This window comes from Oryctolagus cuniculus, chromosome 12 (assembly GCF_051225735.1).
Source record: "Oryctolagus cuniculus isolate XC-2025 breed Fujian yellow rabbit chromosome 12, ASM5122573v1, whole genome shotgun sequence".
Classification (NCBI taxonomy): domain Eukaryota; kingdom Metazoa; phylum Chordata; class Mammalia; order Lagomorpha; family Leporidae; genus Oryctolagus; species Oryctolagus cuniculus.
This window is the reverse complement of record NC_142878.1, coordinates 100,143,927-100,167,311: the sequence shown is the minus strand read 5'-3', so window position 1 is coordinate 100,167,311 and position 23,385 is coordinate 100,143,927. Positions and strand designations below refer to the sequence as shown.

At 62.3% G+C, this 23,385-nt stretch overlaps 1 protein-coding gene across 1 annotated transcript; it reads left to right on the top strand.

Annotated features, from left to right (window-relative positions):
* The first annotated feature begins 11,965 nt into the window (after window positions 1–11,965).
* On the top strand, window positions 11,966–22,900 carry FURIN (furin, paired basic amino acid cleaving enzyme). Its single transcript, XM_070054556.2, has 16 exons — window positions 11,966–12,243; window positions 15,386–15,725; window positions 15,925–16,023; window positions 16,123–16,218; window positions 16,477–16,605; window positions 16,712–16,788; window positions 17,018–17,106; window positions 17,488–17,660; window positions 19,019–19,231; window positions 19,526–19,626; window positions 19,741–19,844; window positions 19,927–20,044; window positions 20,132–20,311; window positions 20,428–20,552; window positions 20,634–20,744; window positions 20,847–22,900. The coding sequence occupies exons 2-16, from the start codon at window positions 15,549–15,551 to the stop codon at window positions 21,437–21,439; spliced, it is 2,385 nt and encodes a 794-aa protein (XP_069910657.1). The 5' UTR covers window positions 11,966–12,243; window positions 15,386–15,548; the 3' UTR covers window positions 21,440–22,900.
* Window positions 22,901–23,385: the final 485 nt, after the last annotated feature.

Here is a 23,385-nt window from a genome sequence, read left to right as displayed (position 1 = left end):
GCTTTCCGGTAGCATGCTCGCCCCTAAACGCCCGCAACCCCACCCCCACCCCCGTCACCAAATGCCACAGAGCCCTGCGGAGCCAGCTGGGTGACAGGCAAATCCAGACCTGGTTTCTGTGACTGCCAGGGCGGCAGCTCTGAGCCTCCCAGCGCAGGCAGTGGTGGAATCCCAGACACTAGGGGCGCGGGGACTGCCCGGCGCACCCCGCCCCGCGTCGCGGAGCAGGTCTGTGCGGATCGCCCTCCAGGGCAGCCCTGTCCAGCTCTCACAGGCAATTCCACTCCACCTGCTGCTGCCCAAGCCTCCTGGGACTCGAATAGGTGCCCATAGGGGATGCCGGCACTGCAGGTGGCAGCTTCACCCCCACAGCGCCGGCCCCAAGTGTCTTTTATTTCTTCTTTGTGTTTTTATGTAGAGTCAAGTTTTCAAAGTTTATTTACTGGGGCCGATGCTGGGGCGCAGGGGGTTAACGACCTGGCCTGCAGTGCTGGCATCCCATATGGACGCTGGTTCAAGTCCCGGCTGCTCCACTTCCAATCCAGCTCTCTGCTGTGGCCTGGGAAAGCAGTGGAGGATGGCCCAAGTCCTTGGGCCCCTGCACCCGAGTGGGAGACCTAGAAGAAGCTCCTGGCTCCTGGCTTCGGACTGGCACAGCCCCAGCTGCTGCGGCCAATTGAGGAGTGAACCAACAGATGGAAGACCTCTCTCCCTCCCTCTCTCTCTCTCTCTCTCTCTCTCTCTGTGTAACTCTGACTTTCAAATAAATAAATAAATCTTTATAAATAAATAAAAGTGTATTTACTTTCATTCATTTAAAAGAGTGACAGGGAGAGAGAGGACAAGACAGAGAGAGAGAGAGAGAGAGAGGGATCTTCATTAGCTGGTTCACTCCCCAAATGGCCACAATAACCAGGGCTGGTCTAGGCCGAAACCAAGGGACAGGAGCCAGGGTCCCAGGACGCACTCAGCACACTGACGGAGCACCCACTGGGGCCAGCAATCTTCCAGCCCTTGGAGGTTCAGCACCAAGCAAAACAGAATTCCTCCTCCTAGTGGGAGATGAAGGCAGTGAACAAGCAGCTAGGGTTATGGAGCAAACCGTGATGAAAAGCACTGTGGGAAAAATGAAGTCAGGGAGGGGGAGGGGACTGCTCTGCTCCCGCGGCAGCGTGCTGTCATCAGCAAAGACGGTGTCTGAGAAAAGTCCTCAAGGAGATGAGGGGACTAAGGCATGTGGGTGTCACAGGCCGTGCAAAGGCCCTGGGGCAGCAGTGTAGTTGGAAGAACAGAGACAGCAGGGAGATCTCAGGTGGCTGGGGGATGTGAGAAGTGTGCAGACGGTACAGGCGAGAGACACGCACATGCATATGTCCTCTGTAATGCAAGAAACTCATTGTTTTTAAATATATGCAAGGTGAAACCCAGCAGAGCTCAGTCAGACAACAAGCTTGGGAATATCCAAATCTGAGCCTGCTGAGCCCAGGGGAGGCCCGGCGTGGCCACAGTCAGAGCCCTGAGTGCCGGCCACGTCACCGCAGCCGAGGGCTCAGAGGAGCTTAGCTTTTGCAATCATTTATATTGATCTAGGACCAAGTGAAACTAAACGACCACAGGAGGCAAGAGGGTGAGCAGAACGGGGTGGGCTTTGGGGCCTGGAGGGGTGGCGGGGAGGGGACCAGGGGTCGCCCACCTGGAGCCGAGCAAGGGGGCGGGGCAGGCCGGTGCCCTCCCTTGCTGCTCTCTGGGCCTGGCCATGCCCACTCTGGGGACCCAGCAGAGGGCTCTGGTGGGCAGTGGCAGTGCCCTGGCATTGGGGCGGGCCCGGGGCATCTGTGTGTCAACCACAGTGAGAGTCACAGTCCCCAGGAGTCCCCTGGGGGCCCAACCCCCAGCCTGGAGCCACTGTCCAGAAGGGTGGCAGCCAGCTCCCACCAGCGGACACAGCCAGGTCATGGTCTTCACACTGGAGTCCTTCACATGTCATTGGCCCAGGAAGCCACTGGCGCTCGGAGCTCTGGGACTCGGGGACTGAGTGGGGACCCGGGCTCTGGCTGCAGGCCAGCCTGCCTGTCCTGGGACCACAGGTTCAAGTGCCAGTGGGAACAGGGACAGACCCAGGCCAGAGAATGGACAAGCGAGCGGAGGAGGGGGCGGGGGTGGGGGGAGAGGCGGGCAGGCAACCACGTCGCGTGCTGTCACTCAGAATGCCAGCCAGCGCGCTGGCCAGGGGCTCTGCGAGAACATCCTGACTCCTGGGTGCCATGCCAGGACCTGACAGAGGATGTCATTGTTCCAGCCACAGACATAGATCAGTATAGTATCTTCCAAATGGCACTTGTGGGTGTGTGTCCGCTTTGATATCCGGAGGAGCGGGATCAGGGTCGCGTGGCCAGGACAGGCACACTTCACCCAGAACTCCAGGGGAATCCAGGCCCTGCCCACAGGGGCTGTGCCCACCACACTCCCCTTCCAAACCTCCGCCTCCGCCCCCGGCTCCTGGCATCTGGCACGGCAGGGCTGGCCGAGGTGAGCGATCGTGGTCAGGACCTGATATGAGGTCCCTGCCCTTGTCACCAACCCTTTGTGGGCCTGGAGGTCAGGCAGATCCAAGTTCAAGTTCTGACCGCATCATTTCCTGTGCATGTGACCTTGAGCAAGTTACTCAAGCCCTCTCGGCCTGGATGCCCTTATCTGTCCGATGGGCAGTGTGTTCTTTCTAGGGTTCCAGGGAGGATAAGAACGGATGAAAAAGGCACTTAGCATGGAGCCAGCACGTGGAAAGCTCCCCACGCCCCTCCCGGCCACGAGCCCAGCCGACAATCCACTGCTGACCCAGGGTTTCACTGCCCAAGGCTGCATGTGTGTTTACGACGGTGTTGGCACCGAGCAGGCCTTTTTTTGTAAATTGCTGCTGGCTCCCCAGAAAAGAACAGAGGCGGATGTAACGAGGAAATGATGCGTTGAGGCCAGGCGAGAAGAGCGGGAGACTGAGTCACTCCTGGGCACGCGGCCGCATCTGCAGGCGCACGGCCTCTGGTCGGGCCAGCCCCACCCGGGTCGCCGCACGCTGCATGGTGGCTTCAGCCCAGCACCACCCCGCCTGCTCGGCGTCCTGCCGCTGAGTGTCTGTCCTCCATACAAACATCTCTGGGGTGGACGTGTGGCTAAGTGAGAAAGTAAGCGTAATGTGCCACCTTTTCCCAGGACGGAGAGACCAAGAACGCAGAGACGGCTCAAAGGTCCATGGGAGGGGCCAGCGCTGTGTCGCAGGGGGTTAAAGCCCAGGGCTGCAGTGCCGGCATCCCATATGGGCGCTGGTTCAAGTCCCGGCTGCTCCTCTTCCAATCCAGCTCTCTGCTATGGCCTGGGAAAGCAGTAGAAGATGGCACAAGTCCTTGGGCCCCTGCACCCACGGGGAGACCTGGAAGAAGCTCCTGGCTCCTGGCTTCGGATTGGCCCAGCTCTGGCTGCTGCAGCCATTTGGGGAATGAACCAGTGGATGAAGATTCTCTCTCTCTCTCTCTCTCTCTCTCTCTCTCTCTCTGCCTTTTTGTAACTCTGCCTTTCAAATAAATAAAAATAAACCTTTAAAAAAATTTCCATGGGAAACAATCGGCTGGTAGCAACGTTTAGCATAAAATAAACTTTTAATTCCGTTTGTATATTTATAGAGGGCTAAACGACGGTGATGGATAAATAGATGACAGATGATTGTCTTGATCTCAGAAAGACACACCGCAGAGGGGCCGGCATCGGGCGCCACGGGTTAAGCTGCACCTGCAGCCTCGCCATCCCACACGAGCCCCAGTGCTGGCCGCTCCACTTCCCGTCCAGCTCGCTGCTCACGCACCTGGGGACCCTGAGTGCTTGGGCCCCTGCCACCCATGTGGGGGACCCGGCTGGAGTTCCAGGCTCCTGGCTTCCGCCTAGCCCAGCCCCAGCTGCTGTGGCCATTTGGGGAGTGAACCAGCGGGTGGAAGATCTCATTTTCTCCGGAGAGAGAAATCAGACCCCGTGAACACTGGCGCTCGGGCGTGGAGGGGGAGGCCGCGCTCTGTGTGTCTTCACCATGGCTTTGACCTTTGAATCATGTGTTTCCTGCTCATCTTGGAGTGACGGTTACATAAGAGCTACATGGAGGAAGATACTCCCAACATCACGAAAAATCACCGCTGGTGGCCATGGGGGCAGGACTTTCGGGTGCCTGCTGCCCATCAGGGGACATCACAGGGCTCCAGCCAGAGCCCCACGACCATGGCAAGGATGGGCACTGCCAACTCCCAGGAGAGCAAGCTTCCTAGAACACGCTCGTCTCTCTGCAAAGCCAGGTTAGGAAGGTTGGCCCTGCCAGGACCCTGAGCAGCGAGAACAGGGGGAAGGCAGCACCCCCAGGACTCTCCCAGACAGCTGTGCCCACCGGTGTGCCTGATCCCCTCCACCCGCAAGCAAAGCCCTGCCAGCCTCCATCGGCCTGGCCACTTGGCCTTAGCCAGGCGCCTGCCTGCTCTGCAGGTCCTGATGATGAGAACAAGGCGGGAGGGGCCGCCCCGGGGGGACTGCTGGCAGCTTGCGGCATAGGCACGGGACACCCAGGAAGCGGCTGCACCAGACAGGATTGCAAGCCAGCACCGGAAGAGGAGCTCCAGTTAGGGCAGAGATTCATGGCCCAGAGCCTGGAGTCAGGCCGGCAGGGAAGGGCCAGGAAAAAAAGCCCGGAGGCCAGCCGGGCAGAAGGGTGACCCTGCCGCACAAGGAAGGGAGATCTCGCACAGCCTGGGGCCCGGCGCACTGGCTCTGAGGAGCACCTGACCATCCTCACCTGAACCCATTCTGTAGATGAGGAGACTGAGTCTCTGGGAGGTCACACATTTAGCTCAAGAGTGTGTCTGGGCTGAACCTGAACCCAGGGCCAGGCTGGTTCCCAGCACACTGTACTGCCTGCTGCCAGGGGCGGCTCAGTGGTTCAGCACGTGATAGGGCTTTCAGAAAACTCCCGGGGAGGCCGGCACCGCGGCTCACTAGGCTAATCCTCCGCCTAGTGGCGCCGGCACACCGGGTTCTAGTCCCGGTTGGGGCGCCGGATTCTGTCCCGGTTGCCCCTCTTCCAGGCCAGCTCTCTGCTGTGGCCAGGGAGTGCAGTGGAGGATGGCCCAGGTGCTTGGGCCCTGCACCCCATGGGAGACCAGGAAAAGCTCCTGGCTCCTGCCATCGGATCAGTGCCGTGCGCCGGCCACAGCGCGCCGGCCGTGGTGGCCATTGGAGGGTGAACCAACGGCAAAGGAAGACCTTTCTCTCTGTCTCTCTCTCACTGTCCACTCTGCCTGTCAAAAAAAAAAAAAAGAAAGAAAAAAAAAAAAGAAAAGAAAACTCCCAGGGAACGAATGCACACTTAGGAAAAGCTACGGGCAGGCAGGCGCCAAGGCACCGCGGGTAAGCCGCGGCGTGGGACACTGGCATCCCACACTGGAGCGTATCCTGGGAGGCGGTGGCAGTGGGTCCCCGCCACCCACGTGGGAGACAGGGATACAGTTCCTGGTTCCTGGCTTCAGCCTGGCCCAGCCCCTGCTGTTCCGGATATTTGGAGAATGAACCAGCAGATGGCCGCTCGCTCGTTCTCTGCCTTTCAAATGAAAGGAAACAACAAATCTTTAAAAAGAGGAGTAACAATTATGCAAAGATTCCAGAAGCCTTTTGCACCAAAATCAACATGTTTTGATTCAATTTTCCACACACTTTTGAAGCCCCCTTGAGAGGGCAGGTGAACAAGCCTTGCCCAAGCCAATGTCAAGGGTGACCCACACCTGAGCACCCCACACCAGCTCGCCCCGGGGGAATTGTGGCTGCCTCAGCCCTGCCCAGTCCACTTCCAGAGGTGGCGAACAGTCTTGCTCCCCAGGGCTTCTCTTCCTCAAGGACTCTGAGCAAGTCTCGAGGCCTCAGTTTACCAATCTGTGCAAATGGGGGTAGTAATGGGTCTGTAGCTGGTTCCAGGGTTGTTATGAGCAATAAATGAGGCAACCGTCAGAAAGCACTTAGCACAGTGCCTGCCTGGGGCAGCCCGCGTGTGTCCTGAGAGCTGTAGCCTGCCTCCCTCTGCAGCCAGGTCTCCTGCCATTGATGGCCATGGGGGTGTGGTTGAGGGAGAAGCAGCCGAATGGGCCAAAAGGGCTGGGCTGTGGGACCGCAGGCTGACCACCCCTGCCAACCTGGTCCTGTGCTGGCCCCCGCTGCCCCTATCGGACCCAGGGCTTGCACTCCTGCTCGCGGGCTGATGACCCTCGATTTCCCCAGGCCAGGCCCCGCCGTGCACCCTCGGGAGGGTCACCCTGGGGCTGCCCGGGCAGGGGCTGTGGCCGGTTCCCCCTCCTGCCCACTGCATGTCTTCTCAAAGGTGAATCAGGGGCCCGTGTTTGGGGTAGCCGTTAGGTAGCTGCTGGGACACCTGCGTCCCCCATCCGAGGCCCCGGCTGACTTCGCGTTCCAACCCTGCTTCCAACGCCAGCTCCCTGCTAAGGTGCACTCTGGGAGGCGGGAGGTGGTGGCTCAAGTACTGGGTCCCTGGCACCCAGGCGGGAGACCAGAATGGCATTCCAGACGCCCGGGTACTGCAGGCATTTGGCTTCTGGCTTCGGCCTGGCCCAGCGCTGGCTGTTGTGGCCATTTGCAGAGTGGAGCAGCCGATAGAGGATCGCTTGTCTGTCTCAATCTCTCTTTCAGATAAAGTGAAATTAAATAAAGAAGGTAAATTCGTACAATTTTTCCAAAAACTGAACACCATGCTGGGAGTTCAGGTTGACATTGGAACCCACCTGTGGTGAGGTACCCTGTGCCCACTCCGCCCACCTCAGCTCCTCCACGCTCACTCCAAGAACCGTCTGTGGCCACATGCATAAGCTCAGACCCCAGGCCTCAGTCCCCGCCCCTCTCTCTGCCTGGGAAAACTTCCTCCCCATCTTCACAGCTTTGCCTCTTTCTTGAACTCAAATATCACCTCCTCCCAGAGGCCTTCCCTGACTAACCCAGGGACAGCAGCCCCTCTTCCCCCTAGGAGCCCCATTGATCCTCTTTATTTTTTTTACAGAGTATTTATTAGAAAGGCAGAGCATGAGATAGAGAGAGAGAAGGAGAGAGAGGGAATGGGGGAGAAGGAGAGAGAGAGATCTTCCATCCACTGGTTCACCCTGCAGATTGCCACAGGGCTGGGCCAGGCCAAAGCCAAGAGCCAGGAACTCCGTAGGCGTCTCCCACGTGGATGGTCGGAGCCCAAGGACCTGGGCCATATCCATCGCCTTTCCAGTGCATCGGCAAGGAGTTAGATCCCAGTGGAGTAGCTGGGACTTGAACCAGCACTCAGATATGGGATATGGCACCGCACCCCAAGTGGTGGCTTAACCACCGTGCCACAATGCCCATCCTGCCCTATGAGTCCTTCGAATGCTCTGGCGCACGCGTCTGCATGCCATCTGCCTCCTTCCCTGACACTGGAGCCTGGGCAGAGGTCCTGCATCCAGTAGGTGCTTAACCAGGATCCATGCCTGGTGCACAGTCAACCTTCCACACGCAGAACTCGTCCCTTGCACAGAACTCACCCCCCCCACCTTCCCCTTGCTCCCCTGCCTCGCCTGGGGGCTCCCTAGAACCTGGGTGGAGGTCTCCATGAGCTCAGAGGCCCCCGCCCCACCCCTGCCAAGGGCAGGCCCTGTGCAGGTGCGGGCTGGCGCACGGCGTCTGCTGTGTCCAGGTGTGCCTGGCCCCTCCCGCCAGCAGGTACCGCCGGGCTGCTGTTTGTTTTCGGGATTAGAGCGAGTGGAGAAGCCTGTAATTTTCAGAATCTTGTCTTCCCTTCCTGGCAGCCAGCACTGCGTTTGTTATTCTGTTTTCCTGATACTACTGTTCCAGACACGTTGGCTTGATAGCATCGCCCAGCGGAAAGACTCCTGAGGGCTCCTAACGGGGGGCTCCCCCCACTTCCTCCCTTCCCCCACTGTCTTGGCTTAACCTTAGTCCATGAGCGCTTTTTTTCCTAAGATTTATTTTACTTATTTGACAATCAGAGTTACAGAGAGTGAGTGAGAGAGCGCACTATCTTCCATCAGCTTGTTCGCTTCCTTGACGGCCACAAGCTAGGAGCCTGACACTCCATCCAGGTCTCTCTTATGGGTGCAGGGGCCCAAGCACTTGGGCCATCTCCCCCTGCCTTCTAAGTGCAAGGCAGGGAGCTGGATCGGAACTGGAGCAGCTGGGACTCAAACAGGTATCCACGGGCATCACAGGTGGGGGCTTAACCCGCTGTGCCACAACCCCGGTCCCTGTTGTTTTCATTTTTTGAAGTCCTACTGTGATGTCTTTACTTATCTAGCCCTGTCAAGAAACGGGCTACTGCTCGCCAGCAAATTTTCAAAAGCATTACATACATTTTAAGGACAGCTTTATTGAGGAATGATTGGCACGCTGTAAACTGTGCGTATCTAGAGCAGACAGCTTGATACGTTCGGATGGACGTGCACGGTCACCACCACAGTCAAGATCACAGGCAGCTCCAACGTGCCCCAAGTTCTCTCCCGTCTCTCTCCCCGAGAGCACCCCTGTAACACTGCGCGGGCCCCTTCCCCACCACGAGGACCCCCGATCCGGGTGTGGCATCCTCAGATGTCACAAGATGCTGGATTCTGTGTGCTCAGGACACTCAATGGCCCCGTCGTGGTGCAGCCGTACCAGGCAGCTTGGGTGGGGGAGGTGACTCGGCACTCGGTTTCTAGCAGGTAATTCCTGCCACCCTGTGACAGCCCCACGCCTCACTCTGGGCCAGTGGCTCCCCACTGGGAGGGGTTCTGTCCCCCAGAGGACACTTGACAATGTCCGTGGCTCTTCTGGGTTCTGGGCGCTGGAGTGGGGGCGCTGCTGGCATCCGGCGGGTACAGACCAGGGCGCGAACAACCCCCACTGCAGCGAATTAGCCAATCCAAGATGATTCCGCCGAGGTTGGGAAACCTTACTCCGGATGACAGATGGATGGGAAAACTTAGTGAGAGACATGCGGCTGGGCTGCCTTCCTTCTGGGGATGAAGAGGGAGACGCAGGGGCTTGTTGGAGCTGCAAGGCCACAGAGGGTGAAGACTCGGGAAGACCCTGGTGCGTCTCAGAGCCCTCCTTCCAGGACATGCAGCCCAGCTCCCGCTCAAGGAGCGCCTGCCCCTCCAGACCACGTCCACTGATGGGCGGCCAAGGTGGGGCACGGGAAGCCAGTGGAAAGATGCCATCAGAGCAGTCCCACAGTCCCAGGGAGGTGCAGACCCACCCCAACCCTTGGGAAAATGAGGAGGGCTGGCCAGGCTGGGATCCAGCCACAGCAGGACCAGATATGTCACCGCCAGCTTACGCCTAGCCTCTGGCCCCTCCCCCCACCCACAGGCACCCTTGTATGCCAGTCCTATAAAGTGGTTTAGCCAGAACAGGAAGGGCCCTACCCCAGGATGGGCCAGGAGCCTGCCAGACCCCGCGCAGCCAGCGCCCAGCGGCCAGGAGGGACCCCGGGGGGCGTGGAGCTGGATGGTGCAGGACAGGTATGCTTCGCTGCATTTCATACCTGCTAAAGGTTTAATTCCTGTGCCAGTTACTGCAGACGCTGCAGACGCTGCAGGTAAGCACCCAGAAGGAAACCCAAAGCTCTCCTCTCCCCCGTGTCGGGTCAAGCACCTCGGAACGCGGCTGCTGCCTTTCCACGCGCGTCTGTGGGCACTTTGGTGAAACCCAGTCGGCTGGCTTTGTTGTGTGTGGGTGGGTGGGGGTAGCTGAGGTGAGAGAGAGGTTTGAGGGCACCCACGGGGAGTGTCTGCAGTCAGGGTGACGCGTGGATTTAAAACTAGGGTGCTGTACAGTGTGGGGTAAGAGGGGCCTGACTCCCCCACCTGGGCCCAGGCTCTTGTCGCCAAACTGATAGGGCCAGTTGGACTCCCTCTCCCGTTAGAGCCTTAGTTAGCGAGGTTGGGAGTGATAAAGAAAACAATACCTGCCCACAGGAATGGTCTCCAGGAAATACCTGGAGAGGCCAGCAGCTACAGGCAGGCCCTGGGGTTGAACAGGAGGACTGACTTACAAAAACACACTCTTCCATGAAACCCAAGATAGGAGAGGCCGAAAAGGGAAGCCGCCCAGGGTGACCGGGTCATCTGCTCACCCCACCCCCGCCCCTGCCTCTCAGGGCTGTACCCCTAGAGCCAGCCAAGGAATCCTGCCTAATGCAGGACAAGGGACAAGTCGGGGGTGGGGGGCACGGGCAGCTTGGGTGGCGGCCAGCTGAGCCTTGCCTTGGCCTGGCCTGGCTCCTCCCTGCCCCAGACCATGGCAGCTCCCCGGGAGCCAGCCTCTGGGCGGGGTGGGGCACGAAGGCAGCCGTGTGGCCTTCGTCCTGGGCCAGCCTTCCTCCTGGGCTAGAGGACACTAGTGGGAAGGGCACCAGGGGACTCAGAGGCTAGGTGGGGCCGGCCCCATCCGTATTTCCCCTCAATGCCATGACTCACTTCCTCCCCCACGGTGAGCATTGTTCTGGCTGGGGCTGCTGGGGGGCTACCCCACCGAGAGTCTTCCCCTGGGGGTGGGGGGAAGCTCCCAGCCCCACCTGGAGGACCCCTACTCCTTGAGTCTCTGGTCCTTGCACTGTTTGTCAGAGTAGCCGATCTCATTCGCTGAATCCTGCCTCCACTTTGCACAGCACCGCACAGGACCACGTGGACCTGAACCCCAGGCTGCCGGGGACTCTGCACACGCCTTGCCCTGGCAATCGGGCCCCAGGGCCCTCCTCTGGATAACACAGACAGTGACAGGTGAGAGATGCCTCGTGGAAAAAGGTACTTTATCCACCTCCTGGGTTTGTGGGAGGATGAGTTAACCACCGGCGGGCGGGCACAGACTGCTGCCTGGCTCTGCATCCGCTGTGGGAGGCACCTGTTTGCATCCTGACCCAGGATCCGGTGTTAAGGACACTACAGCTCACGCCATGTTCCAGGTGACGTGGCACAGGGATGCCGGCAGAGGCCGTGCTGCGACCTTGGAATAACCCAGCCTGGGGAGCCCTTGGCCACGTTTTGCCTTTTTTTTTTTTTTTCTCCCTCTGCTCCAGCAGCGTTGGCCTCAGCCAAGTAGCACAGCCGTTTTCTAGGGCAGGGACCCGGGGAGGGAGAGGCCCGGCTGGTATACTGCAGGGCCCTGGGCTTCTGCCTTTGCCACAAAAACCCAGAGTCTCTTCCGGCTCCGGAGGCCGGCAAGCTGTGAGACTCGGGGTTCACCATACGCCTCAGTTTCCTTATCTGTAAAATGGGGTTAATAATGTCAGCTCAAATGGATTCATGGATTAAACAATGTACACACCGGGGAGATAACGTAAGGAGGCCAGACTGGCGCCCGGCACGCGATCAGGTGCAGGGGAAAAATAGGTTAAAAAACATGCAAAGGAGGTGGGCTACCTCTAGTGTGTCCGCCGGTCTGTAAAGCAGCAACTAAACCCACGTCTCCCTGGACACTGGGCCACGAGGCCGGCTCTGCCGCTGGGAAGGCGGCCTGGGCGCGCGCGGGCCCCAGCTCCGCCGTCCAGGGGCCGGGAATGGGGGCAGGCGAGGCTTGGCTCGCAGTGACCCCCCGAGCGCCGCCCCCTTCCCAGCTCGGCCCGAGGGTCCCGAGTTCGGGTCCGCGCGGCCGTGCGCCCGGGGGAGCTCACTGCGCCGAGAGCCGAGCCCGGGGGCGGCGGAGCGGAGCGCGGGGGACCGCAGCCCCGCTCCCCACCCGCGCCCACCCCCGGAGCCGGCGGCGGCTGCGGGCGCCCCGGAAGGCCGCGGGGATGCCGGGCGGCGGCGGCCGGGAGCGCGGAGGCGGCGCCGCGAGGGGGAGGGGCGCGGCGCGGCGGCGGCGAAGGAGGAGGAGGAGGAGGAGGAGCCGGGCCGCCGCCGCGCCGCGCTGACAGCGGCCCGAGTAAACAAGCCGCGCCGCCGCGGCCGGGCCGCTGCCCCCGCCCGCCGCCCGAGCCCGAGCCCGAGCCCGAGCCCAGGCCGAGCCCTGCCCTGCTCGCCGGCCGGGCCAGGCCGCGCGCCGCCTCGCCGCCTCCGCGCCGTGACGCCGCCGCCGGGCGCGCAGACCGCGCCGAACCAGGCCCCGCCGCCGGGCTCTCCGCGCGGCCGAAGGGCGCCGGAGCCGCCGCCGCCGCCGCCGCGCTCGCCCGGAAAAGTTTCCCCGCCCGGGCTCCCTGGGGTAAGCAGCGAGGGCGCGCGGCCCGGGCGCCGCGGAGCCGGGCCCCGGGGAACCGCCGCGCCGGGCCCTGGCCCCCAGGGCGAGCCCCGCGCAACGGGAGGAAGCCCGCAGCCCACCTGAGCGCGCCGGGCCCCCGGCCCGTGCCGGTACTTTTCCGCTCGCGGCCGGGGCGAGCTCTGTGACCTCAGGAAGCCGCCTGCAGGGCCCTGGGCTGGCCGAGGCGGGAGAGGGGCAGCGTCCCGGAGGCGCTGGGGGCTCCCGGGGAGCCGCCGCCGGCTCGCCCCCTCCGCGCCCCGGGTAGGGCCTCCGTCCCGCCGGGCAGGGAGGGAGGAGCGGCCGCCGGCAGGGCGCAGCGGGGATTATTCACGGCCGGGCCTCGCGCCTGCCCGCCCGCACACCTGCGTGGAGGGAGGACTCAGGTGCGGGGGCCCGCGGGCCGTGGCAGGCCGGCTCGGGGCCTGGCGGAGGCCCCTGCTGCCCGGGGACCTAGGGCCGGCCTGCTCGCCCGCCAGACAGCTCGGGGGGCAGTCGCCTTTTGGTCAGTGTCCGCGTTGCCACCAGCCCCGTGCGTCCTGGCCGTGCAGACCCGCGTTTGGGGATCCTCTTTCTGACCTGGGAGACCTCAGGTGTTCTGGCCTAGCCAGGGCCGGGCGCCTGCCGGCCAGGTGTGTGTGTATGTGTGCGTGGTGGACACAGCATGGGAGCTAGCCAAGCCTGGGCTCCTCGCAGCCATGTCAGCCTAGATTTGCACTTTCCTAGTGGGTTCTTTCGTGAGACTTGATTTCACGAAAGGGATTTTTCTGTGGCTTTTTTAAAAAAAAAAGTTTGAAAACCACCGGTCTAGCAGTTTTTACCACCTAGGAAACAGGCCCAGAGAGAGGAAGTGACTGGTCCCAGGTCACGCAGCAGAATAGTATTTGAGCAGGGGCCGGGAGGTAGAAATTCACGGGGGCCCCCGGTGCCGGCGACAGGACCGGGCTTGCCGTTCCTTGCCGGAGAGAGAGACCCATCGGCTTCCCCGGTGGCTGTATGCAGGCCTTGGGGTCCACTTTGGGTGTCCTGGAAGAGCCCGTTGTGTGGGGGAGGTTCGGAGGCCTCTGCGGAGAGCACAGCCCGGGAGAGGGCCCCAGCTGGAAGGGCAGCCCCAGCCCAGAGCCGAGTCCTGGAAGACAGGTCCTGGGTGGCTAGGAACAGCGAGCGAGCCAGCGATTCCTCCCAGTTAGAGACAACTGAGACTCCGGGTGAGTCAGTGTCTGGGCTGGGGGTGGGGAGAGGCCCATTCATTCATTGTTCTCAGCCCCTACTCTCTCGGAGTTGGGGGGGGGCACTGTCCTGGATGCTGTCTCCGGGGTTCTGGGTACTGGAAGCCACATCCTCCCCGGCACCGTGGCTGGGGGTGCTGGGCTGAGAGCCCATGCCCTCTTTCCTAGGGGACTGTTCCGTTGTGCCTGAAGCCAGCCTTGCCGGGTGCTGCAAGGTAATTAAATAGTTGGTTAATCACCTTAACGCCAAGCAGCTGTGGCTCCTTCTTCAGTGTGCTGGAACCTGGCTAGACCCAGATGGACTCAGCCTTGAACTGGGGACTCGGGCTCCAGGCACTGGTGGGATCAGGCAGCTCTGTGCAGTATCTGCACCCGAGAAGCGGCCTTATGGCAGGAGAAGTGGGGGAGAGGCCCATGTCCTCTGTTAGTTGAGAGGTGTGGGGTCCCGTGGCTCCCAGGGCCGGGGCAGTGGGCTGTCCAGTCTTTGCTCAGACAGGCTTTAACCAGCCATCCCCAGGGCTGTGGCTCCCAGGCCAGCCAGGAAGCCCTGTGGACTCTGCCCGTGGGTGCCTGGAGGAGCTGTGCTGTGGATATCTCCTGCCATCAGCTGTCAGGTTATTTTGGTATAAACTGAAAATACTCTAGGAACTGCGTGTGGCATCCCCCCCCCCCCCCCGCCTGCAGGGTGGGAGTGCCGCAGCCAGGGAGGCCCTTGGAGAAGGGGGGGTGGGGGTGGGGGTGGGATGGGGGTTCCCCTGGCGAGCCTGCTCTCCCAGCTCCCCCGCCTGTCCGGCAGAGCTGCTTAGAAGTGGTACCCTGGGGAGCCAACTCTCCCCTAGCCCAGGGGCTTGGTTTTTGGGGACAGTTATGTGGCCCTGTGGACAGAGGTCCCGGCGTCTGTTTGCCGAAGGAGGGAAAACAACAGGCGGACTATTGATTCAGCCTCACCTTGGCTCTCCTGGCTCAGCAGCCACTGTTTGCCCTGGCTGCCCGGGCTCGGGTTACGCAAGGCTGGTGGGCGTGGAGCACGCAAGGGGGCAGTCAGGGGGCCCCCAGGCCCCTGCGTTCCCCAGGAAACAGTAGAAAGAGCTTGGGCGCCCGGCTCTGCCAGCGGCCGCCGTCTGAGTTGCCACAGGAGGTGCAGCTTCTGTGACCCTCCTGTACTCAGAGCTGGGGGGGCCCCAAGCCCCATCCCAGCCAGGGTCGCTCGCACTTCCCTCCCGGGGGCTGTGGTCTTTGCCAGTAACGCCCCCCGGTGGCTGAATCTGTTCTGTTGAACCAGGCACCCCAGTGAGTTGTGCAAATGATGTTTCTTTAAAATAACTTTAAAACAGCGATGTTTTCTTCCTTTATGGAAAGCCCCTGGGGGATGTGGAGGGCATACAATGCACAGGGAAGACCGTAGCAGGTCCTCGGAATTTCAGTCGCCATCCCGCAGGGACCATTGTGAACGTTTTAGCGTGTGTCCCCCCCAGATTTTGTTTTGGGTGCTGTAGAAATGTGCGTCGTTCACCTGGTATTTAAAAACCAGGTGAGATGCTGTGTCCGTCCTGCTCGGTCGCGTGTCCCGTTTTCCTTGGTGACGGCAAGGACTCGTTTGTCATTTCTGATTTTGAGTGACTGGAGCCTTGATGTGCTTCGTCCCATTCTCAGTGTCACACTTGCTGGGGGTGGGGCGCCATGGGGAATCCATCTGTCCCTACTTCCGGCTGACAAGGGGGCGGGTCCAAACTTCTTCTGGGACATTCTCCTTTTTTGGCCCCCTTCCTCCAGCGCCCCTTCCAGGCCTGGGCTGAGCCGAGGGGTGGGGAGGGCATCTTCCCTCCCTCCATGCCAGGGAGGGGCTGACTTCCCCCCCTTCCCTCTCTCGTTCCTTCCAGAGCCTGCAGCCGCCCTCCTCCCATCCTAGCCCTGCCCACCTCGGCCCCATGCCCCCACCAGTCAGCCCCGGGCCACAGGCAGCGAGCAGGCACGGGGAAGCAGAGGCCTTGTGACCAGGCCGAGGAGACGGGTGCTCCGGGGTCCCAGCCACCTGCCCCCTCCATGGAGCTGAGGCCCTGGTTGCTATGGGTGCTAGCCACAGCAGGAGCCCTGGTCCTGCTGGCAGCCAATGCCTGTAGCCAGAGGGTCTTCACCAACACGTGGGCCGTGCGCATCCCTGGGGGCCTGGCGGTGGCTGACGGTGTGGCGCGGAAGCATGGATTCCTCAACCTAGGCCAGGTGGGTGTTCCTCCAGGAACTGTCAGGCCGGTTTGCTGGGGCGTACGGGCAGCCAGTGGGGCGGGAGCCGTGGCTTTAGCAGCAGGTCCCTGCTGGTCCCCTGTGTGTGTTCTTGCTGAGCCGCTGTCCACCCCCGTCCCCCGCCTCCCCGGGGACTGACAGATGGAAAGCCCAGCTCAGTCTCCCTGCTCTCCTGCAGATCTTCGGCGACTATTACCACTTCTGGCACCGAGCAGTGACAAAGCGGTCGCTGTCGCCTCACCGCCTGCGGCACAGCCGGCTGCAGAGGGAGCCTCAAGTGAGTGTGGCCCTGATGCTTCCTGCCGCCTCCCTCCGCTTCCCTCTCGCTTCCTCCGCCCCCACCCACCCGTACTCTCTCTCCTTCCCTCCCACCCAGGTACAGTGGCTGGAGCAGCAGGTAGCAAAGCGACGGAGCAAACGGGATGTGTACCAGGAGCCCACGGACCCCAAGTTCCCCCAGCAGTGGTACCTGGTACGCTGCCTCTGTGGGTGCCGCTCCTCCGTCCGGGAGCTCCCGTGGGGAGCGTGAGGCCGACTTCGAGGCTCTGTCCGATTCTTTGGCTTTGCTGCTGCCGGGCAGTCTCTCCCCAGCCCATCCTGCTGAGCCTGGAGGTTGCCCCCCGCCCTGGGGTGGTGGAGAGATTTGGGGGTGATGAAGGGACACCCACGACAGCCCACCCTCGTCCGAGCAGCCACCTCCCCTAACGGCCGGGGGCGGGTGTCTCTGCAGTCTGGTGTCACTCAGCGGGACCTGAACGTGAAGGAGGCCTGGGCCCAGGGCTACACGGGGCACGGCATCGTGGTCTCCATCCTGGACGACGGCATTGAGAAGAACCACCCGGATTTGGCAGGCAATTATGTGAGGAGGCGGGGGAGGGAGGCGGTGGCGCAGTGATAGGCGGGCAGGGGCTGTCCCATTGCCAGTGTGGCCAGCGGGCTCCTGACCACAGCCTCGTGCTTCCCAGGATCCTGGGGCCAGTTTCGATGTCAATGACCAGGACCCTGACCCCCAGCCCCGGTACACACAGATGAACGATAATAGGTAAGAAGCTGAGGCGCCTGTCCTCAGCCTCCCCTCTTTCCCCGAGGGTGCAGGCGGGCCCCACCCAAGAGGCTGCAGGCTTTTTCCACGGGTTTGGTCGGAGTGGAGAGGCGGGGCCGTGCACACGTGCGGGGCGGTGGTCATGGTGCTGCCCTATGTGTGTGGTTTCTTCCTGCTCCTCTGGCTGCACCTGCTTACCCCACTTACACCGTGCTCTTGACCCTGGCAGGCACGGCACGCGGTGCGCAGGCGAAGTGGCTGCAGTGGCTAACAACGGTGTTTGCGGTGTGGGCGTGGCCTATAATGCCCGCATTGGAGGTGGGTGTGGCCTCTGCCAGGTGGGCGGACCCTTCCCGTAGGACCCTTCCCTGCCACTTCCCATCTGGCCCTGCCTGCCTTTCCCCGTGGTGGACACTTGTGACCTGGAAGACACTCTGAAGAGGGCTCTTGGGGACTCAGAGCTAGACAGGGGCTGGTGGCGGTGGGGGGGGAGGGTGGACACTTAGCGGCGTCTCCCCAAGTCCTCCGGGGGCAGGCTGCGGTGGCCGTGCTCCAGAAGCGCCCTGTAGTCCTGTCGTGTGGCCGGGGGCAGAGGCAGACAGGTTTCCCGGCATCCGCCTCGGCCCTCCCGGGCCGTCCCCCGGGTGCTCCTGGCAGCCAGACCCACGCAGCACCCTCTTCCCGCCCCTCCGCGGCCAGGGGTGCGCATGCTGGATGGCGAGGTGACGGACGCGGTGGAGGCGCGCTCGCTGGGCCTGAACCCCAACCACATCCACATCTACAGCGCCAGCTGGGGCCCTGAGGACGACGGCAAGACCGTGGACGGGCCGGCCCGCCTGGCCGAGGAGGCCTTCTTCCGGGGGGTCAGCCAGGTGAGCCGGGGGTTCCCCACCCAGCCGGGGGGCCGGCCTTCCCACAGCTGTCTCCCTGGCGTTTCTGTTTTGTTTGGCTTTTCTTGTATTTAAGTTTTTAAAGATTTTTTTTAAAGATTTACTTATTTTATTGAAAACAGTTAGAGATACTGAGACCTTCCGCCCACTGATTCACTCCCCCAAGTGACACAACAGCCAGGACTGGGCCAAGCCGAAGCCAGGACTCCATTCGGGCCTCTCACGTGTTAACAGGGCTGGCTCAGGAGCCAGGATCTCCCTCCAGGTCTCCATCAGCTACCTCCCAAATGCATGGCCAGGGGCTGGCTCAGAAGCACAGGGTAGCCGGGACTCAAACCTATTCCTGTATTGGATGCGGGCATCTGCATCTGCTCCACTTCTGATCCAGCTCTCTGCTGTGGCCTGGGAAAAGAGCGGAGGATGGCCCAAGTGCTTGGGCCCCTGCACCCATGTGGGAGACCCGTGTGAAGCCTCTGGCTCCTGGCTTCAGCCTGGCCCATCCCTGTTCATAACGGCCGTCTTGGGAGTGAACCAGTGGGTGGAAGATTTCTCTCTCTCTCTCTCTTCCCAGTAACTGACTTTCAAATAAATTTTTTAAAACATATTTACTAAACATTAAGGGACAGAAAAAGAGTAAAGTTAAACAAAAACCCTTGCACGTGTGAAATGCATGAAGTTTATATACCTTAAATAAAAGATTTCTAGGTTAAAAAAAAAATCCCTCCTGCCTCCTTAGGTGGGTGTGTTGTGCCACAGCAGGTTAAGCTGCAATTTGCAACGTCCTCATCCCATGTCGGAGTGCCTGGTTCAAGTCCTGGCTCCTCCACTTCCAATCCAGCTTCTGCTAATTTGTCCTGGGAAGCAGCAGATGACGGATCAAGTGCTTGGGTCCCTGCCACCTGCCAGGGAGACCTGGAGGGAGTTCTAGGCTCCTGGTTTTGGCCTGGCCTAGCCCTGCGTGTTGCAGGCATTTGGGGGAATGAACTGGCAGATTGAAGATCTATTCCACTCTCCGTTTCCTCCCTCCCTCCCCCCCCCCCACTCTCGTCATTCTGTCTTTCAAATACATACCCCCCCCCCCGTCATTCTGTCTTTCAAATACACACCCCCCCCCCCCGGAAAGTGGTCTAAAAACAGAGAGCCCCCTCCCAGAGAGCCGCCACTGTGAGCATTTTGCTGGTGATCGCCATCTGGGGCTTGTGTGTGCAGACATGGCTGTTGCATGTGCAGTGACCCCAGGGGAGCCCCCAGGGAGCCTGGGAGGCAGACAGGAGGTCCCAGGGACCACGTGTCTCCCTCGAGTCCCGATCCCAAGTGACCCCGGCCCGCTCCGTCCGCAGGGCCGAGGGGGGCTGGGTTCCATCTTCGTCTGGGCCTCGGGGAACGGGGGCCGTGAGCACGACAGCTGCAACTGTGACGGCTACACCAACAGCATCTACACGCTGTCCATCAGCAGCGCCACGCAGCTGGGCAACGTGCCCTGGTACAGCGAGGCCTGCTCGTCCACGCTGGCCACCACCTACAGCAGCGGCAACCAGAACGAGAAGCAGATTGTGAGTCCTCCCGGGGCTGTGCTGACCTGAGAGGCCCCTCCCGAGCCACCCGGGGGAAGCGCAGGCTCTCCCGCGAACGCGCTGTGCTCTCACCATCCCCCACCCCGCCCCATTTCTCGGGGAGCTGAGGCCTGTGCAGTGAGCTAGCGAGGCGGCAGGCGGAGCTGCGGCGTCTCGGCCCGGCTCACCAGGCCATCCGTGGTCCCCAGTGCCAGTCGGCAGGGAGGGAAGGGGAGGCAGGTGGCTCAGCCCCTCCAGCCGGCCCAGGCCTCAGCACCACTGTGCCCCTGGTAGGTGACCACCGACTTGCGGCAGAAGTGCACAGAGTCTCACACGGGCACCTCCGCCTCGGCCCCCCTGGCAGCCGGCATCATCGCACTCACCCTGGAGGCCAAGTAAGCGGGCGAGGGGCTGAGGGGCGGCCCTGGCCCCACCGCGGTCCCTGCAGGGCCACCCTGGGCCCGGCTCCGCTCCACAAAGATTGAGGCCTGGCCTCTTCTCCTCCGCAGTAAGAACCTTACCTGGCGGGACATGCAGCACCTGGTGGTACAGACCTCAAAGCCGGCCCACCTCAACGCTAACGACTGGACCACCAACGGCGTGGGCCGCAAAGGTGGGCGGGTGGCCCGCGGAGCTGGGCTTGGGGGGTGGGGTGCCTGTGCCTCTCAGCTGACCCTCACTCCCCGCCTCCACAGTGAGCCACTCCTATGGCTACGGGCTACTGGATGCAGGTGCCATGGTGGCCTTGGCTCAGAACTGGACGACAGTGGCCCCCCAGCGGAAATGCATCATCGACATCCTCACGGAGCCCAAGTGAGGGCCGGCCCTGGGCCGGGGTGGGGGCGGGGTCGCAGGGGACTCTGCTGGGCCAGGCTGACCGTCCCCGTGCTCTCTGCGCAGGGACATTGGGAAGCGGCTGGAGGTGCGCAAGACGGTGACGGCGTGCCTGGGCGAGCCCAGCCACATCACCCGGCTGGAGCATGCTCAGGCACGGCTCACCCTGTCCTACAACCGCCGCGGCGACCTGGCCATCCACCTGGTCAGCCCCATGGGCACCCGTTCCACCCTGCTGGCCGCCAGGTGCTTGCCCCGTCCGGCCCCTGTCTGTGGGGCACTGTTGGCACTGGGGGAGGCGCTGTTGTGTCTTGGGGGACTGTGCACCCACGTGATGCCAGTCACGTGCCTCCCCTCTGCAGGCCGCACGACTACTCTGCAGATGGCTTCAACGACTGGGCCTTCATGACGACGCATTCCTGGGACGAGGACCCCTCTGGCGAGTGGGTCCTGGAGATTGAGAACACCAGCGAGGCCAACAACTATGGTACTGGGGTGGCCCTGGGGGCGGGGGCCAGGTGAGGGGCCGGCACCCTCTTACTCTGCTGCCTCCTGCGCCCCGGCACAGGGACGCTCACCAAGTTCACCCTCGTGCTGTACGGCACGGCTCCCGAAGGGCCACCCGCGCCCCCGGAAAGCAGCGGCTGCAAGACGCCCACGTCGAGCCAGGCCTGCGTGGGTCAGTAGCGGCTGCTGTTCTGGTCTGGGGGCTCGGGGCGGGGAGAGACCGTGCTCGGGAGGTCTGATGTCTGACACCCCCCTTTCTCTTCCGCACCCGCAGTGTGTGAGGAAGGCTTCTCCCTGCACCAGAAGAGCTGTGTCCAGCACTGCCCGCCGGGTTTCGCCCCCCAAGTCCTCGATACGCACTACAGCACCGAGAACGACATGGAGACCATCCGGGCCAGCGTCTGCATCCCCTGCCACAGCTCGTGCGCCACCTGTCGGGGGCCGGCCCCCACGGACTGCCTCAGCTGCCCCAGCCACGCCTCCCTGGACCCCGTGCAGCAGGCGTGCTCTCGGCAAGGCCAGAGCAGCCGCGAGTCGCCACCGCAGCAGCTGCCGCCGCCGCCGCCGCCCGGGGCTGGGGGGGAGCCGCGGCTGCAGGCGGGGCTGCTGCCCTCGCACCTGCCCGAGGTGGTGGCGGGGCTCAGCTGCGCCTTCATCGTGCTGGTCTTCGCCACGGTCTTCCTGGTGCTGCAGCTGCGCTCCGGCTTCAGCTTCCGGGGGGTGAAGGTATACACCATGGACAGAGGCCTCATCTCCTACAAGGGGCTGCCCCCCGAAGCCTGGCAGGAGGAGTGCCCCTCGGACTCAGAAGAGGACGAGGGCCGGGGCGAGAGGACCGCCTTTATCAAAGACCAGAGCGTCCTCTGACGCGCCCACTGCCCGCCCCGCGAGCCGACCCTCCTGTGGCACTTTTTACTTCACCAAAGTATTTTTTTATCTTGGGACTGGGTTCAGGCCCCAGCTGGGAGGCCAGAAGGGCGGCAGAGACTGCGTCTCACCCCCCATCCTTGGGCCCAGCTGGCCGGGGGTGGGGCGGAACCGGCTGGGGGACAGGGGGGGCCTCCGTCCACCCCAGCGCCTTCTGCGGGTGGAGGAAGCAGCAAAGCCTCTGGGGGCCCGGCTGGAGGCCTGCCGAGTGGAGGGGCAGCCCCTCATTTTCGGGATTCCTGGCCCAGGCTGCGGCTCTTGCCCCTCCCCCGTCCCTCTAAAGCAATAATGGTCCCCGTCCAGGCAGCAGGGAGACTGGCCTAGGAGGGATTTGGAGGCGGCCCTCTCTCCAAGGGCTTTTGCATCCCTTTCGCAGTCCCCAGCTCTGCTGAGCCTCAGTGGAAGCGGCGATCATAGGAAGGGACCAAGGTGAGGCAGGTGCCCCCCACCCGGTGCGCGCCCTGCCTCCGCACTCCGTGCCCGCGCCGCAGCCGGCGTCCCCACCACCCTGCTCTCTGGCACCCCCCCCCCCCGCCCCGCCAGGGCCCAAGTCCCTGTATTCTGAGCCCGGGGCCGCCTGGGCTGTTGGCACTCACAGTCCCGGAGCCCCTGGGTGGCGGTGGAGAGGGACGGTGGCCCCGCTGGCCTCTCCGCCCGCCGCCCAATGCTGCTTTCCCCTGTGGGGATCTCAGGAGCTGTTTGAGGATATATTTTCACTTTGTGATGATTTCACTTTAGATGCTGATTTTTTTTTTTTGTATTTTTAATGGGGGTAGCAGCTGGACCACCCACCTTCTCACACCCACTGTCCACCCTGCCCTTCCCTGGCTGCCCTGGCCCCAAGGTGCGGGGGCTGCAGCAGGTGGCTGAGGACTGAGGAGTAGCTGAGCCCTAAGTCCTGAAGAGGCGGGCTCCAGGAAGGGGGGCCACGGCGGGGAGGCAGGCTGACATCTGTGTTTCCAGTGGGGCTCGGCGTGCCAAGGGCCCACGCGTGGGGCGCTGACTCCCCACGTGCCAGGGGTGGGCAGGTGGTGGCACGGAGCCCCCTCCAACACTGTGCCCTGGTGGAGAGAAGCACCGGCCTGTCGCCCCCAACCCCCTCTTCTGATGTGCCTTTTGCACCCCTCCCAGTAGGACAATCAGCCCCCTCCCACCTGGGAGTCCCCGTTTCTCTCCCCTTGCCCTTCCTAGTACCCAGCCACCTGCCCAGGGGTGCCCCCTCCTCCCCACCCCCTTCCCCCTCGTGGCCAGCCCGGCTGGTTTTGTAAGATAACTGGGTTGGTGCACAGTGATTTTTTTTTCTTGTAATTTAAACAGGTCCAGCATTGTTGGCTCTATTTAATGGACACGAGATAATGTTAGAGGTTTTAAGGTGATTAAACGTGCAGACTATGCAAACCAGCCCTGTTCTCCACTGTGGCGCTGTTCTTCCTGGCTCGGGCTGGGGATCCGAATGGGGATTGGGGACCTGGTGGGCGCGTCTAAGAGTCCCACCTGCCTGTAGGTGGGCCCACAGCAGTCTCCAACACGCGGCAGGTGCACTGCCGCCAGGACGGGGGCAGTGATCCTTGGGCCTGGGGCTCAGCACTTGGCTGCTGAAACCCTGGTTTCCGCCAGGTTGCGGAGCAACTTCCTCTAGGCAGGACTGACCTGGAGTCTGAGCCTGGGAGGGAGGGAGGGGCCCACCTGGGGAACTCCATACCTTTGCACTCCCCCCAGGTTTCCCTTGGGACAGAAGCCTTGTTGGGGGGGTGGGGGGAGGGCGTGGGGCCCTGGGGAGGGGCCAGGCCTTGACCCGTACAAGTACTTGGGAATTTTATTCAAATGGAACATGGAGCCTGAGCCCTCCTGGGGAATCCAGCGACCCCCTGCCTCTTCCGGGCCGC